This window comes from Sorex fumeus, unplaced genomic scaffold (genome assembly GCF_029834395.1).
Source record: "Sorex fumeus unplaced genomic scaffold, SorFum_2.1 ptg000039l, whole genome shotgun sequence".
Classification (NCBI taxonomy): Eukaryota; Metazoa; Chordata; class Mammalia; order Eulipotyphla; family Soricidae; genus Sorex; species Sorex fumeus.
In genome coordinates, this window is record NW_026606096.1 from 28,204,365 (window position 1) to 28,221,298 (window position 16,934).

Sequence of the window (16,934 nt, forward strand, 5' to 3'; positions counted from 1 at the left end):
GCAGTGCTCGAGGGACCATATGGGGTGCTGGGGAATCAAACCTGGCTTGGCTGCATGCAAGGCAAGGGCCCTACCTGGTGTACTATCCTCCCCAGCTCCTTCTTATTTTGCTGCCCTGAGCCGGGCAGATCTGGGATTCTGAGTGCCGAGACGGTCCAGTCGCCTCACAGAGGCCCCCGCTTGGCGTCTGGCAGTGTCCAGGAGCCGTGATTGGAGAGGCTGAATGTTCTCTGCCTCTGTGCATAGATAGTTATCATCAGCAGATAACTCTAGGGCATACTCAGGGAAGGCTGTGTGGGGGAGAGGGGTCCCTGTCTCTCCTCATCTCTGCCTTTCCTGACAGAGTGTAAGTCAGTGGCTTGCCTTCTCCTACACTTCTCAGGCCACTTTATATTTGCCCTCTCGCCGTGTGGCCGTGGTCAGTGGTGAGATTTTTCCCATTTTGCAGGTGAGGAAGCAGAACCTCTGAGGTTGATCTGAGACACTCAGTGGCCTTAAGGCCTGGGGGTAGGGGAGAGGAGTCGGCGCTGACTGACTCCCCAGTCCCTGCTTGTTGCCGGCCGGCATCACTTGGTAGAGAGATGGAATTTTCCGTGCCTTGCTGCTATTAATGTTTTCTGCCATCCCACTGGTGCCTCGTGACGCAGCAGCCGTGGAACCTGGTTCATTGAAAACTTTCCACCACCCTCTCAGATTCTAAGCTGCCAGGCCGCCCTATAAATAAACATCGTCCAGTCTGCTCAGTTGGGTGGAAATCAGGCAACTCGAAGGCAGAGCAGAAACCAGGACTGTCGCTTCCAAGCAGCGCGTTTCAATCGGAGACCAAAGCTGTCAGCTCTCCTCCGCAGCTGCCTCCTGTGCCCCCCGTGAATGCTCTGCCACGTGGCCTCAGCTCCTGAGTGACTCAGAGTCGCTGGTGTTCTGCTGGGTGACTCTGGTCTCCCTGGGCCAAGCTCCAAGTGCAGCTGGCCCTGTGGAGTCCTGGGGGAGAAAGAGCTGAGGACCCTGCGAACAAGGAGACCCCCAGGTTCCAGATCCTGCCTCTGATGGTTCAAGTTAGGGGTGCTGAGGCAGATGGTGTGAGTGGGGCGGGGGTCTGCTCCCTTCCTGTGCCAAGGCGCACTGAGCCCCTGACTCCAGAGATGATAGACACTGCAGCATCCACTCTCTGAAGCCAAAACAGACCCTCACAAGAGGATCCTCTGCTAGGGAGGGATGCACAGTGGCACCCAACTGGAACTGCAGCCAGCCCCAGGGACAGATGAACATGTGACTGTGACCCCCCACTGAGCACCTGGCCGGCCTCGGTGGGTCACCCTCGGTTACATGGGAAGGGCTCGTGCTTCCTGATGACTTAGTTCCTGCCTGGGGTTCCAGCTTGTTGGACAGGGCTCAGGTGCCTCCAGGGGACACGGGAAGGCCTCGACCATGGCGAGCGGGCAGCTCCCTGCGTTGTTTTCTGGGTTCCGTGCTGTGAGATGGCGCTGCTTCCCCTTTGGATGAATTGCCAATACAATCATTTCCCCGTGATGCATATCCGCATAGGCCACCAGTAGAACTACTTTAGAGCTAATAGTTTGAAAGGGCTGAAATGGAATTGACTGTTTTCTTGACTGCCCAGACGTGCCGAGGAGCCAAGTACTCAACTTCTAACTACCGCCGAAGGAAAATCCATTCGCTCAACACCGGTGCTCGCCATATTTCAGCCCCGTGCAATTTTCGAAATTGATTTTATTCCTTATTTTATCAAATTGCACCCAGAGCTTGCCAGCTTAAAGGTGCTCTCCGGGAGGTACATGGTGAGGGAGGAACCGCCAATATTTTGTTCTGGTAAAGACGAAGAACAAGATGCATCTTCTACTCCTGCTTCTTGCAATACTAGCAGCTTCTTTGGGTCAAAGGAAGGGAGGTGCTTTGAGGGAAGTGTCTCTGGACACAGTGTCTGCCCCTAGTCTGTGTTGCTGAGTGAGAAGGAGCAGGAGATGTTGAGTGCCCAGCGTAGGACCGAGGGCTTGTCCCTAATCTACCCCCAAGCCAGAATTCCTGTTTGTGGACTGATTTCCTTTGGGGGGCAATTAAAATCTACTTCCTTGGGTTCCAAGCCGCTTTTGGAGATGAGGCACAGACACTGCATTTTGGTGGCTGTGGATAAGCTCCAGCCCGAGATTGCTAAGTAAGGCAGGTTCCCTGGGTGTACACTCAGTGGGCGGCAGAGGACGGGGTGCAGGAAGATGCCATCCTTTCAACCGTTTCCCACAGCACACATGGGGCGGCCCCTTCCCTACACAGTACGTCGCCTGTCTGCTCTGTCAATGTCTATTACCTGAATTATTTGAATTTTGATCATCCCAGGGAAGCTCTTATTCCCAAATTGGTTTCTCCCCATGTCTCTTCTTGCCTTAACACAGCTCAAAGAGTATAAACTCCTTCTCACTTTTGTCTGAGCTGGCTGAAAGGAAGACTGTTCCCTGACTTGAACCCATACCCTGAAGTGAACCGCAGTCATTAGGCCCCGCTGGCTCAGCTGGGGACATATCACAGAAGAACTGTTGGAACCAGGGTTTTGCTCCTACTCTGGTACCTCCTTCATCCTACTCGGAATATGACCCTGGTCAGGTGGATTGTGGGAGCGCCAAATAGGACTGCAGGCCTCTGGGAGAGGGGAGCATTCTGGTTCAAGGCAGAAGCCTCAGAGTGCTTCTCACCCATCTCCCTATACGAGGCTGTGAAGCCGCAAAACTCTGCCTCCCTTTGGGCATCCTGAATAGAGAGTGAGCCGGCCACAACTCCTGCTCGCTCCCTTCTGATTTCCCCACTGAGGTCTCTCAGAGACTCCCCTGGGATGCAGGCAGAGGCTGAGTTCCCGCATTCTGCCCTGCCTGTCGCCCCATGCACATGCCTGAGATTCTGTGAGGAGCAGAGGGGGACGCCCCTCCTCAGAGCTGGCCCACAGATGCCAGCTCAGACCTCCTCCTCTGCCCCCTGGCTAAGGGGGCCACCCTACTCCTTACCCCATGTCCCTTGTTCTCCCTACACTAGCTTAGGGGTCCAGGGGGTCCGGTCCCACAGAGCTCTTGGGTCTGTGCTGGCCATCTCGCCTTCTGAATTCAACTTCACAAAAGTGACAAGAACCAGGAAAATCACCAGAGCCACCGTTCGTGTGCGTGGTGGGGCCCCTTACCTTGTCCATCAAAATGCTTGGGTGGGGCCGCCCCCGACCCCAGGACTCCTGCAGAGGCTTTTGGCACCAGGCGCAGCCACCCTTGGTAAAGCAGCAGCATCTCAGCTGCATCTCCAGGGCCTTGGTTAGTCCCTCCAGTGCCTTGGTTAGTCCCTGCAAGACACCCCTAGCTGCAGAATCAGAATTCATGAGACAGCAACTCCCACACTCCAGGAGTGCTCTGGGTCTCATCCACAGGGTCAGCAGGGTGTGATCATGCGAAGGTCGCTGGGGGGTGGGAGGGGGGACACTGCAGAAGAAGAGGTCAGTCACCCTTCCATCCCAGGGACCCCTGCAGGAACCCTGTGTGACCAGCCATGGCAGCGGGAGTCAGGGCTGGCGGGGCCGAGGTATTTTCTGGCTGAGGCACCACATGAACTTGCCATTTTCTCCTAATTTCTAAGCTAATTACCAAGGGCCTCTTGCCACATTTTTAATATGTTAAGAACTTTGAACAGCTGGCAGCTAGCAAATAAAATAATGGAAAATGTTGAGGGCATGCATTTATTTTTTTTTCAATTTTTAAAAATTTTATTGGAAACACCATGATTTACAATACTGGCCACGATAGGGGTTCACACATGCAAGGCTCTAGTTCCACACCCCACCGTGGAGAGTCCACTTCCCTTCACCATTGTCTTTGTCTCAGTGGGAGGTGCATTTTAGGGGTGAGTTGCCTCACACCATGCCTGGGCCCCAGCAGGTGTGATTTTCCATGTTCAGGAAGGTGGGGACAGGCGGGATGTCTCCAGAGGTAGCACGACATAGGAGTAGGATACTGATTTCAGGTCGAGCTCTGCTCTGTCTCAGTCTATCTTTTTTTAAAAAAATTTTTATTAGTGAAACACCATGAGGTACAGTTGTAGACTTACAAATTTTTGTGCTTGGGTTTCAGTTATACAATGATTGAGTACCCATCCCTCCACCAGTGCCCATTCCCCACCTCCAATGCTCCCAGCATCCCTCCCAACCCCCAATCCCCAACCCACCCCACCCCTGTGGCAGGGCATGCCCTTTTGTTCTCTCTCCCCTTTTGGGTGCTGTGGTTCAACTGGGGAATATAAAGTAACAAAATGTTTCAGTCTATCTTGATTTGCTTCAGTGTCCTCATCTGGTCCTAGAACCAGTCCCTGGGGTCATTATTGGAATTAGGTGGATTGTTGTAGATGCAGTATTGCAGTCATTGCCTGGGGCCTCTTTTGTTTCTGTCAAAAGGTACCATCTCCCATCCAAAAAAAAAAAGGCGGGGGGCGGGGGGGGGGGTGGTGAGGCATTTAACAAAGTGTTTGTCGAGACCGGGCAATGCAAATCAAAACACCAGTGAGAATGATGCACGTCAGAAAGTCGAGAAATGTGTTGGTGCAATGTGCCGAGAAAGGAAACCCCATCCATTGTTGATGGGAATATTGCCTGGTTCCACCTCTGGGGAAAGCATTACAGAGATCTATCCAAAAAAATGTGTTCATTACTAAGTACAATAGCCAAGATAAGGAAATGACTCAAGTACCCAACTACAGATGAATGGATCGAGAAATTGCGGTATAGAATACCACAATAGAATACTCCGTAGCTCTAAGAAAGGACAAATCATGTCATTTTCCTTGACATGGATGGAACTACAGGATATCATAGTGAAGTCAGACAAAAGGAAAGGGACAGATATGGAATGATCTTTTTCATACCGGGGTGGGGGGTGAAAGAGAGGGGCCTTGGGGGCGGGAAATGGATACCAGGTGATGAGGGGGTGTTGGAATTACATACACATGAAACTGTCATTACAGTACTCTAAATCAAAGTCCTTCAGTCAATAAAGATGGAAACATTTTTTTAAAGCTTGAACATGGAAGACAAAAATACGTGGGGGAAAAGAAGTCCGGTGTCACCTCCCCCAACCCTGGGGCTGGCAGCTGACCCCCCTCTCGCAGGTGTGCTGAATCTTTTGAAGAGCCTTTTCACAGGCCCAGGTTACTAATCTCGGGTCTCAGAGCTGCCAGCCACTCCCTCCCATATTCCCAGCTGTTCCTGGACTTGGGGCCCTTTTTCTTCCGTGCCTGCCTCTATCCACTCTCCTTACCGCTGCCCTGTCACCAGCCCCCCAAGGCATGTGACTCAGAGCCGGCTGGCATGGAGGAACCTCGCTCGTCCTGCTCCAGCTGGCGAGCCTCCCAGCAAGCGGTCAGCTCCCAAGGCAGTTGCCTCCGGGACCCCGAGCCAGGGTAAATCGGGGTTCCTTCCCAGAGGAGGCCACGAAGGCAAGTGGACCCCTGCACCTGTGCTTTGCCTTACCCTGGTTTCAGTGGTGGCTTCCTAAGTGCCTCAGAGCAGCATTGGCATGGGTTGTAATCAAACAGATATTTGGGGAAGTTAGGATAGAACGTGGAAAAGATGCTGCCGAGTGGAGCTGTGGACTAGAGCTATGGCGAAGATGGGAACAGTGGTGAGTATCTTTAAATCACACTGAAGAATTTCAGCAGCACCAAGCACAGCGCTTGGAGAAGGGTGCTCAGGGAGCCCCCCATGGCCTCTCTACATTCCCCTTAATAGGGTTTTTCTGTCTAGGAGTTACTGGCCATCTCACCACGTGCAGCAGGCATGCCAGCGTCTCGGCCCAAGCTTCTTGGCACTTGCCCATCCCGAAGGAGAAGAGAAGTGACCTGCATGGAACCTAGGAGAGGCTCTTGAGAGATTGGAGATCTCACCCGGTGCAGACAGAGGGACAAAGAAGAATGAAGTGAATAAATAGGAGAACTTTATTACGGGGTGCGCCCCTGGACAGACAGACACCGACCCTGAAGATGCTGTGGTAAAGCCGCATCCTGAGAGAGACTAAGCAGGAAGAGGGAACAGAAACCAGTGGGACTGGTGTTTTGGTTGGTGGGTAGGAAGCATGGAATGCAGGGGTCGATGTAAGGAAGTGTGGAACACAGCCTGGTGGCTTCCTGTCTCCAGATGTGCCCTAAGTCCTGTCTTCTGCACTGGGGTCAGAGTGATCTTTGATTCTGGGAATGTCACGATTTCCTCAGCCGGCCGCCATTTGGTTCTGAGCAAACCTGACAGGGCTGTTTTTCTCTTCTGACCTAAAGAGCCAGAATTAGTGGGCCGAGAGTTGGGTCCGAATTCGCCAGTCGCACCTCAGCCGCCTCCAGCCTCGCTCCCCACCGCACACCCCATCCCATTCGCAGACGCCCGTGGCCGCCTCAAACCCAGCTCTGAAACAGTGCATCGCCGAGCCTGAAGAGGCTTCATCACGGGCCTGACACGCAAAGACAAACAGAAAGCTGACTGGCCGCGTTATCCATCCAATAAAAAAACCACCCAAGGGGAGAGCAAGCGCTATTCATCTCGTCCCGGCAACTCCGCCAAGCCGGAGAGTTCAAGCACAATATTTCTGGGAGGATTTAGTGAACCTCTCCTTGGCGAGGCAGACGCTCCTGACAGCTCTCTCCTGCAGCAGCAGCGCCTGTCTGGGGAGGAACAAAGGGGATTCTGCTCCTCTGATTCGGGCAGGGAGCGGCTCTCATCCTCCCCAGGAGGCCTGCACGCCTTCAGGGAAGTTAGAATACTTCTCCATAAGTTGAGCAGAACTCCCTCTCCGCCCTGCCGGGATTGAAATTCGCCTTTTTCTAGAATCAAGCTTTGGGTGGCCTTTGCCCTGATTTAGCATGAGCAGAATAATAGCGGTGGCTTGAAAAGAGATTCAGGATGTGATTATGGGATTATCCAGTAGGCTTGTCACTGGAGAATATATCTGTTACAAAGGGCGTGCAGGGTTTTTTTTATATATATATATTATGAGGGAATTTCTCCTTTAGCAACAGTGTTGTGTCTGTGTGTGCTCAGCATCTCTCGTTGTCCCTCGTTGCAGAGCCCTTTTGTTGGTATGTGTCACTGCTTCCCGGTGTCTTATTTTTCCAGAAGGTTCTCTCTGGTTAATGAGTGATGTCTGGAAGGAGGCACAGGGGAGAGCCTTACCTGCAGTGGAAACTCTAAATCAGAAAAGAATTTCTAGGACAGCGTGGTCCGGTGTGAATTTCAGCAGGTAGAGGCAATCTGTGTCCCGTCTCTTACTTGGAAATTTCAGCCCCTCGGTGAATAGAACATGTTTTCTCTTACTGAAAAGCAGGAGATGAGCTTAGCTAAGCTGCTGGGTTCTGCCAGAGAGGCCTCAGCTGGTGTAAGGAGTGCATCTCAGGTGTGTGAGGTGGCGGTGCTGATGTGTGGAGGGGAATGTGGTGTGATTGGAGGGAGACCCGTGGGATGCAGGGACATGAGGAGAAAAGAGCCTCATCCTCGCTTGGCGAGAATATTGCCTGGTTCTGCCTCTATGGAAAACAATCGCGACGTCTCGAAAATTTTAAGAATTGAGTTTCCAAGGTTGCAAGAGATTGTCCAGCAGTTGGTCAGGCAGTTGCCTCAGAGATGACTGACCCCAATTCAGTCCCTGGAGCACCAGCATGAGTGACTCATGAGCACCACCAGGTGTGGCCCCCAAAATAGCAGTGAAGAATTGAGCTTCTTTATGACCCAACAGTTCCACTTCTCGAACTCTACCCCAAAAGCCAAAAGACGACTTTGAAAAGACATTTGTGCTCCCATGTTCATTGTAGCACTATTCACAAATAACCAATTTCTAGAAACAACCTAAGTACCCTCGTGGGGCCCACATCCCCCCCCCCCCCACAGGAACAGAGAAGTGAGTAAAGAAACTGCGGTCTGTGTGCACAGTGGAATACTACTCTGCTATAAGAGAAGATGAAATAATGTCACTTTGCTGTAGTGTGGGTGGAACTATCCTGCTGAGAGGGGAACATGAGCTCTTGCTGATGTGGGATCCCAGGATGCATAGTCAGGGAGCGCCCAGCCCTTGGGGATCCGCCTCCAGAACTGGACCTGCCGAGGGGGAAGGGTAGGCTGTGGGAGGGGACCTTGAGATCCTGGTGGGGTATGCTGACAGCACGTATAGTGTCAGACACTGGGTATCTATTCTATTATGAACCATATTATATGTCATTGTGCTTACCTGAAAATTAGGGGGCAAAGGGGAGGTGGAAGGAAAAATGGCGGGAGGGGAATGAAAGAATGAGCATTTGTGATTTCAGAAAGTACAGGTAGGGTTGGAGGCTTCTAAGTAGCTCAAGTTTGTTGGATGGGGTGGGGTGGAGGGTAGGAGTGGGGACATCGGAGTCGCTTCTCCAGATGCTCAGGGTAGGGCGGGCTGTGCCCAGCTGGGCTTGCAAGGCCCCGGGCCCTGCTCCCTCCCTGGCCACCAGGCCTCAGTGGGGCCCGTTTCCCCTGCACTTCCTCAGACAGCCACCCCTCTTACCTCCTGGGAGGTTTTCCAGGAGACTAAGCTCCTTGCTCCCCCCACACTCCTCCTCGTGATTTGATTCTCTTGTGCCCTTCACTGGTGAAGCTGGGCTGGGAGTTCAGACAGCACAGGGTGCGGGGCGCAGGGAGCAGGGTGTTGGGCTGACACTGAGAGGGCGAGTTCAGACACAGTCACCATTGTTCTCTGAGGGGTACCTCAGGGGACATACTCACTGCTGACCAAGGAGCACGGGGGACCTGTGAGCCAGTGTCTCTGAGGGCATACCCTCTAAAGATTGATCTCTCATTTTCTGGGAAATGACAAGAAAGAATGATTTTTCTCTCCCCTATAGAATGAAGCTGGTCTCCTGGAGTTCTTCCAGAAGGTGATCAAAGAAACTCGGGCCGACCCCAAGACAGTGACCAGCTGGGTCCTCAACACGTTCCTGGGGTCTTTGAAGCAGCAGAACCTCGCTGTCAGGGACAGGTAAGCCGGCCTGGCCTCTCTTCTCCTCGGTGATGCGCTGTGTCCAGGAGCAGTTGAAACAGGGCAGCTTGTTTTGTCCCCTCCGCCCAGGTGCCCCCTCAGGATCCCTGACAACACCAGCTTCCTCTGTCCCAGCATTAAAGCTGCCTCAGAAGCCATCCATGTGTCCTCGGCTGTTAGCTCTGCTCTTGGAACTCTGGAGCTCAGGGCCAGTCAGGCCGTCACAGGCTGCCTGTAGCTCCCTTCAGAAAGTGGGGGAGCCCAGGAGAAATTGGGGGCTTGGGCCATACAGGAGGAAGGATCCTGAGAAGCTCTAGGCTTTCTTGAGATAAATAAGAGAAGAACAGGCCAGGAGTCCACCCTTCCTTTATTCACGATGGAGGATGAACCCAGTTCTCCAAATGGAAAGCACTATAGCACTGTCCTCCTGTTGTTCATCGATTTGCTCGAGCAGTAACATCTCCTTTGTGAGACTTGTTGTTAGTGTTTTTGGCATATTGAATACACCATGGGGAGCTTGCCAGGCTCTGCCGTGCAGGCGGAATACTCTCGGTAGCTTACCAGGCTCTCCGAGAGGGACAGAGGAATCAAACCCAGGTTGGCCGCGTGCAAGGCGAATGCCCTACCTGCTGTGCTTTTGCTCCAGGAAAGCATTGAGTCAAAAATGCCTTCAGACATCTGGTCTACCTCCAGGTGCTCAAAACACTCATGTTAAGCCTAGAGTTGGGCAAACTTAATCTGACAGAGCCGGTTCTAGAATACTGTGCTGACTCTCTGGTGTCGTTATTGTCTTTTGGACCAAAGGGAGAGACAGAATGTGCCCTGACTCAGGATTACAAGTCCCATTTATACTAAACATCTAGCATTTTCATGTCTTCTCAATGTTAAGAAAGGTCAGGTGAACACACCAAAGTTCAGAACTGTTTGTAGGAGGAAAGCAGGAGAGAGCTGATGTAGATGCTAAGGAAAAGCAAGTCTCGGGAAAGAAAATGAGCTTCAGGTTGACGCGTGGCAAGGGTAGAGGAGAATCCATGAGGGAGGGACCCATGGGCCAAGGTCAGGGCCACAGTCAGGCCAGGCTGGGGGTGCCCAGGCTTGTGAGTGTCATCATCGTGTCAGTGTCCCCCGGCCATGGGAGGAGTGAAGACATCCGTGGACTGACAGACAATTCCAGAGATGCTGACAGTCATGGAAGTTGGCATCGGGGCTAAGTGGTGGGTTCCTTTTCATTACCTAAGAGCTTGCAAAGAAATTAACAGTGAACGACCGCCCCGGGACTTAAGCAGAAGCTGTTTTCAGGTGGTGTCAAGCATTTCCGGAGCTCACCTTGCAGCAGACACAGGAATGAGCTATTTTTAAGTCTTTCCTGTTTATTTAAAATGAGTCCCTAGTGACCTTGGACAGACGGCACCTCATTTGCCGAGTGGTCATTAAAGAGCTGCAGAATCACAGACCTTAAAGGCAGCTCTGGGTTTGGTCTTGACTTTTCTAGTAATCTCGTGCCAGTCCCGTGCACCTGCCCCTGATTGTGCATCTGTGATGTTCAGTGTGCCTTCTGGATTCTTCTGCATCTGGAAAGCTGTAGAGCTCACAGAAGAGAACGGACTCCCCACAGAAGTGCTCCAAAGGATGGCAAAGGTGGCACAGGAGTCACAGAGGAGAGGCTGTCATGTTAAGGAGCATTGATATTTGCACCAAAACTCCAGAAAACTGGCTTAGTTCACTCTTTTGTTGGGGGTAATTTGGGGGCTGAGTTTTCTGTCTCAAGTATTTAATTACTGGGGAGTGTGGAGTACCCCCCCTTTTCTCATGATGTTCATAAATTTTGCAGCCACCCCTCACTCTCACTCTCTTTTTTTTTTTTTTGACTAATTAAACTGAGCAGTTGTCTATTGCCACAGCTTCTGCCAAACAGCTGTTATTTGTTGGGTGGTAAAATAAAGAAAAACAACACGAGTTGCAAAGAAAAAAAAAAGTAGAGCCCAAAATACAAAATAAATAAATAAGCCAGTGCCCAGTGGGCCCGTTGCTTCCTCTCCTGAGCGTGGGTTTGCTCGCTGCACCCTAGAGACCACAGTGGACGCCTGTGTGACACAGACATTTGTTTTCTTCCCTTCCGGCCAGTCCTGTGAGTCCCTCCGCCCTGGCCGAGCTCCTCAACCTGCTGGACAGGAAGGCAGTTTCCTCATCCGCCGCCAAACAGGTACGTCTGCCCGCTAGGCAACTACTGGGTGTGGCACTCATATGCCGTCGCTAAGTGAGTTTCGTCATTGAACTGTTCCCTGTTTGGAAGTGCTGTTTTATTCCAAAAGGCAGCAGTTCACTTGGCAAATGAAATAAGAGTCTGTATGTGCAGTGCAGGTAATTGGCTTCTCAGCTTTGCTCCCCCGGCGGGGCGTGTGGGAGTCGTTTTAGGGGAGTTTCCACCCCAACCTTTATGTATGGAAGAGGCTAGGGGCTCTAGACCAGTCGGGGAAGCTTTCAGATGGCTTCCACACCCTTCTTATGCACCCCCCACCCTCTACTGCTCCCTGTCACACCCACCCCCAATACCCGGAGCCCCCTGAAAGTCAGTCTCCCAGAGAGGAAGGCAGAGTCAGAAAAAACGTCAAACTGAGTGTAATGTTTCCTTCCCATGCATGCCCAGGATGTCGAAATGCCATGAACTGAGCCCAAGAGAGAGCACAGGGGTTAAGTCACTTGCCTTGCCGGCAGCTGACCCCAGTTCAATCCCTGGCATCACCTGTGGTCCCCCTGAACCCACCAAGAATGACCCCCTGAGCACAGTTGGTATGACCTGAATGCCAAAACCAAAAAAGAACCCCCGCCGCCACCCGCCACCCCCCCAAGACAAACTGACATAGTTGTCACGGTGGCCACGGCCTCCACTCAGCCTCCACAGGACCGTCTTAGGGGACTGAGAGACTCCTCAGAAACCCTTACAGATCAATTCCCAGAAGGCTCTAGAACCCGGGGCGGCTGCCGGAGCTCAACTTCAGACATCGCAGCTGTCAATGCTTCTCCCAGAAACGTAATGTTATTTTAATGGGGCCTTTTGCATCTAATATTTATACACACCGACAGTCGTGGCAGGTTACAAAGTGAGGCTGTGGCAGAGCGGCTGCTTTTGGCTAATTACGAGCCCCCGTGGCGCACCCACCCGGCTCTGTGCTGCGAAACCCCAGACAGGAGCTAATAAAGGCTCTGTTTACCCGACACGAGCGCGCCTGTCAACTCCAGGGCCCAAGCCGCGCCGGGGAAAGGATTCTGGTTGCTGGATGTCAGAGGAATACAAATGTTTATGACAATGCTCAGCACTCGCAGAAAGATTAGATGGCCTGAGGGCGGGGGGGAGGGGGGAGAAACTAGATATGTATACATAGCAGCAGATGAATTGTAGCGTTTGAAATGAAAGAGGAAAATAAATCTGCCCCCTTCCCGCACATCCTGCCTCACCGGAAAGAGCCTTGCCCAGTGACACTGATCATTTCAGTGGGAAGGAATGAGAGATGCTACAGCAGCCTGATCGCTGGGTTCCGGCCCAGTGAGGCGCACACATCTCTGGATTCTAGCAGTTTCCAGCAGGCTTCAGGTGCCTGCATAGAGCCCAGCTTCCCTGGAGGCTGCGGAGGAAATCAGAGTCAGATGAAGGTGGTGATGGATGAATGTAGGTTCCCTGAGGAGTTGCTCTTCCCCGTTGGGGTTGGGGGACGGGTCCTTTTTCTACTTTGTTTTCTAGTTTTTGTTGTTGTGTGTTTTGTAGTTTTTTCCTTTTTAAAGAAAATCACTAGCTGATTTTCTAGGGATGAAAGCAAATATTATTTGTTTATTATAAAGAGTTGAAATCATGCAGGAAAAGAAGTTTTCAAAATCCACCACCTTGAAAACAACACTACTGATGGGGGAATATTCCAGATATCCCCAAGGTACTGGTTGCCAGAAGGGCAGGGGGGTGGGAGGGGCAAATGGTAGTAAGAGGCAAAGAAGACTTTGGGAAATAAGCAGTGATTGTTGTTCTTTCTTTGAGTTCACTTTCTAAGTCGACATCTCATTGGTGTTTGAATACATTGACAAAGTTGTACAGCCATTACAACGGTCTCATTCTCGAACATTGTCATCACCCCAGAAAACAAAACTCCACAGCCCCTCACTTCCTCCGCAGCCCAGGCTCACTGTGGGCTCCTTCACTCTCTGTGGACTTTTGTCTCTTGTGCCCATTTCCCAGACTCAGACGCACAGAGACTGTGGCCTTCCTGCTTAGCTGTTTCCAATCCCATGTAGAATGAGTGTGTCCCCATCAGAACCAGAAGGGGGTTGGCCTGTGATCAGATGCCAGGGGGCGAGGAGAAGGGTTAACAGGGTGTCTGACTCTGAAGGGTGACAGGTCACCTCCAGACTCTTGCAGAACTGCTTTAGGTAGGAGGTGGGTCGTGACCGTGGAGAAGCCGGTGGACTTGGGCTCATGGAGCCGCAGGCTGCGTTTCTGCCCCGTGTGTCCGGGATAGTGTGGGAGGGGGGTGGTCGGGGGGGCCCTGTCTTGTATGGCCCTGGCTGATGCATGCGGTTCTGAGGGCTTGGGTCGGCGTGGTGAAGCCTTGTGAGTGAAGCCACCCTCTGGAGTGGCTCCTGGCAGGAAGCTTCTGGAAGGACAGAGCCACAGCTGGAGCCCAGCTGGTGCTGCTGTTCCTGCTGAGCCCCATTTCCCGCCCTTCTCCCTGCCCGGCTGTAGGTATTCACCGAGCTTTGGCGGACCCCTGGGAAGATGCCAGCGCAGATTGTGGCCGAGAAGCAGCTCGACCTGATGCAGGACCAGGAGGCGCTGGAGCAGCTGTGCCGGGCCACACTGGACAGCAACCCTCAAACGGTGACAGCCACACGGGCCCTTGCTGCTCCCCGCTGCGACCCAGCAGCCCTTAGAATGGCTGGCAGGTGCCCCGACAGTTCGCTAGGTGTCTCCGCTGTCACAAATCACGTCCACGCCTGTGTTGCACCATGGGTGGCTCCCATTTACGTGAAGGCACATTGCAGAGCCGGTGTCACCCCGGGTCTGGGGTCTGTGCCCAGATGCCCTGCAGGGCCCCAGGAGCGCAGAGAGGGCGAGTGGGAGAGGGGTCCCCACGTAGACTGGCAAGGCCACTTTCCAGGGCCTGCTGCCCTTCCCCTCCCCTGTCATTTAGGGGAGGCTGAGAGTAGCCTGAACCCCACTTCTCAGCATGCAGACGATGTCCCTGCCCCCAGAAACTCAGATCCTGTGCACCTCATCACACCACAACCTCCCGCCCCACCCTGCTCCATCCCCCATGTGCTTTCTGATCCCAGCTGGCTATCTGACGTGAGCGCCATCTCAGGCTCCGCCAAAGCACACCCAAGGTGCGGGCCCCTGGGGTCGGGGTCTCCCTGTTTTCTGAAATGCCGTTTCTGCCTTTCAAGGTGATGGACCTGAAGAAAGGAAACCCCAGAGCGATAAACAAACTCATCGGGTTGGTGCGAAAAGCAACTCAAAACCGAGCAGACCCGCGGGTGATAAAGGAGATGCTGGAGAGGCAGCTGGCACCACCCTGAGACCCCACTGGTGTCCTGGGTGCGTTGGCCATGCCAGGGCGGGAGCCTCAGCCCCAGAGTGTCAACCGATGTCCCTAGGACCAGAGCAGCAGCTGTCAACAGTGGCTCCCACGAGACAGGAAGGACACCCACAGACGCTGTGGAACAGACTTTGGTTGTGGGGCCCCTTTCCCAGGCGAGACATGGGGGAGCACAGCCTTGTGACCCACCCCATCCCCCACACTGCCCCTGGGGGTCCCCTGTAATGAGGATAAAGGGTGGGGGCGTTCCTTGTTGGGAAAAAAAAAGACAATTCATTTTTAAATAAATTTAATGAATAAAATATATACTGAAATATTACATTAAAAAATTAATTTACACTTCCAAGATTGTGCAGCTGACAAGGCCCCCAACAAGATAGGAAGGGAAAGCTGTAACAGGATGTTTGCTGTTGCTCTCTGGGACAGTCATTCAGCGCGAGTGCCCGGGGCTGAGGCTCTTGAGGCAATAATACCACTGCGTGGACCAGCCCTCGGGTCCCCTGTCACGATGCTTTAAGGCTAGTTCTGCAAAGCACGTCTTTGTCATACCAGGACTTAAGCAAGAGAAGCCCTGGCGTGTTTGTCTGGGGGTGTGCGCCCAGCAGTAGGGCGGGGGGGTGGGGGCTGGAAGCATGCTACACACACTGCTCGAACCCCAGGGAGGGGGGACAGACTGGCCACCTCTCCCACTGCAGGGACAGCAAGGACACCAGCTGCAGGCCTGGCCTCAGACAAGCAGACAGAGGTGGAGGTCACAAAGCAGGGGCGGAGGAGAGAGGGGGGCAGACCCAGCGGTACTCAGCTCTCTCTTCCTAGCACTGTGCCCAGGAGCACCCCCTCCCCCATGGACTTCAGGGACCATATGTGGTGCAAGGATTCAAACCCGGGTTGTGGCTTAGGAAGATAGCATCTTCCTCCACGTGTTCTATGGTCCCTAGAGCAATTCTCAAAGCAGTGACTCGGTGCTAAGGGCTGTTCCCGTCACCCAGAAACCTCATGGCCCCACATTCGGTTACACCAGCACAAACTACCTACGGGCCTAATGGGAAACTCTTCTCCAAACCCCCTTTCTCACGCCTTGCTCTGGCTCTGCCAGCTACCAAGCTCCCAACAGGCAGAGGTGGCCTGAGGTTCCAACGTAGCGTCCTCGCTGCTTTGCAAGAAACACTAAGGTTCCATTCTGTTGCACAAAATCCATTTTCACCAACGTTCTGGCTCTCTGGTTATCCAACTTGACAGGGTGCGGGGAGATCGAGGGGATCTTTCCAGACCATTTAAAATCAGTCGGAAGGGCTGGGGGCCAGATTAAAACTGCTTACCAGAACTTTTATGTCATGCATAAACTATTTCAGAGAAGAAAAATAGGCTTGTCAGTACACACGATCTCTATAGTGCTGTGACCGGGCTCTGCCAAATGCCCATCATAAAACTGCCCACTTAGGGAATCCTGAAATCCAGGCTTGTTGTCCTCTCTGCTAGTGGGGAAAAGCAAGGTGCAGTTCAGATATCTTACCTGGAACCTGACCCGATACTCCAAAGCTATGTTGATGTGACACCCTGAGAGTCACAGGCAGGGCTTTGCTCCAGGAAATGCAGTTTTAAATATACTTCTGCACGCCTGTGAATTTTAGTTCAGGGGAAATCTCATTAAAATGTATGAATTGGCACTTTAGGTGAGGGCACTGCCATCTGCCACTGGAATCCACACACCTGTAGTCTGGGAATGTGCTGGAAATCTCACATCCCCCAGCTCGCCTGGACCAGCTCTGCCCAGGGTGGCCCAGAGAAAATGCTAGCTGGCTGACTGGTTCTGGGAAGACAGGATGTCAACCCAGCCACCAGAAAGCTGCCTGGTACCCAGCAGGTATTCAGTCAAAGTTCATTACATTTGTGAAATAATCAACAGTAACCCATGTGGGGTCCCTTTATACTACGAGGCTGGTGCTTCCAACAGTGAGGTTTTTGAATCTGGTATCTGGGTCTTGAAGATCCAGGTAAACTTCCTATCATTCAAGGTGGCCCAAGAAAAAAATAATCTAGTTCATTATCTGCAACAAATTCAGGGTATTCTGCTGAAATCTGACCCTTCCGCTCTTTAAAAATGGTAGCTGGAAGGGTGTGAAACTTGAAAAGGTATACCCCCTCTGAGAGCCTATCGCTTTACCCTATTTCACATTTTTAATTTCTACTGAACGTAGCTGCAGCATTTCAAGGATTCTGCACAGTGATGATCTGAAAGAGTTCCCAAGTCCCTCCCCAGGTCCAGTGAGTTCCCGCTTCCAAAAGCCATGCGGAAACAGCTGCCTTTGTAGGTCATTGGTCAGTGAGCTGACCCTGA

At 52.6% G+C, this 16,934-nt stretch overlaps 1 protein-coding gene across 1 annotated transcript in view; it reads left to right on the forward strand.

Annotated features, from left to right (window-relative positions):
• Positions 1-14,916, forward strand: part of GATB (glutamyl-tRNA amidotransferase subunit B) — a 66,951-nt gene extending 52,035 nt beyond the window's left edge. Inside the window, exons 10-13 of the mRNA XM_056118975.1 lie at positions 8,881-9,014; positions 11,139-11,217; positions 13,744-13,878; positions 14,445-14,916. Of these exons, the coding sequence (XP_055974950.1) occupies positions 8,881-9,014; positions 11,139-11,217; positions 13,744-13,878; positions 14,445-14,576 (480 nt within the window). The 3' untranslated portion in view covers positions 14,577-14,916. The remainder of the gene's footprint in view (positions 1-8,880; positions 9,015-11,138; positions 11,218-13,743; positions 13,879-14,444) is intronic.
• The last annotated feature ends 2,018 nt before the right edge of the window (positions 14,917-16,934 follow it).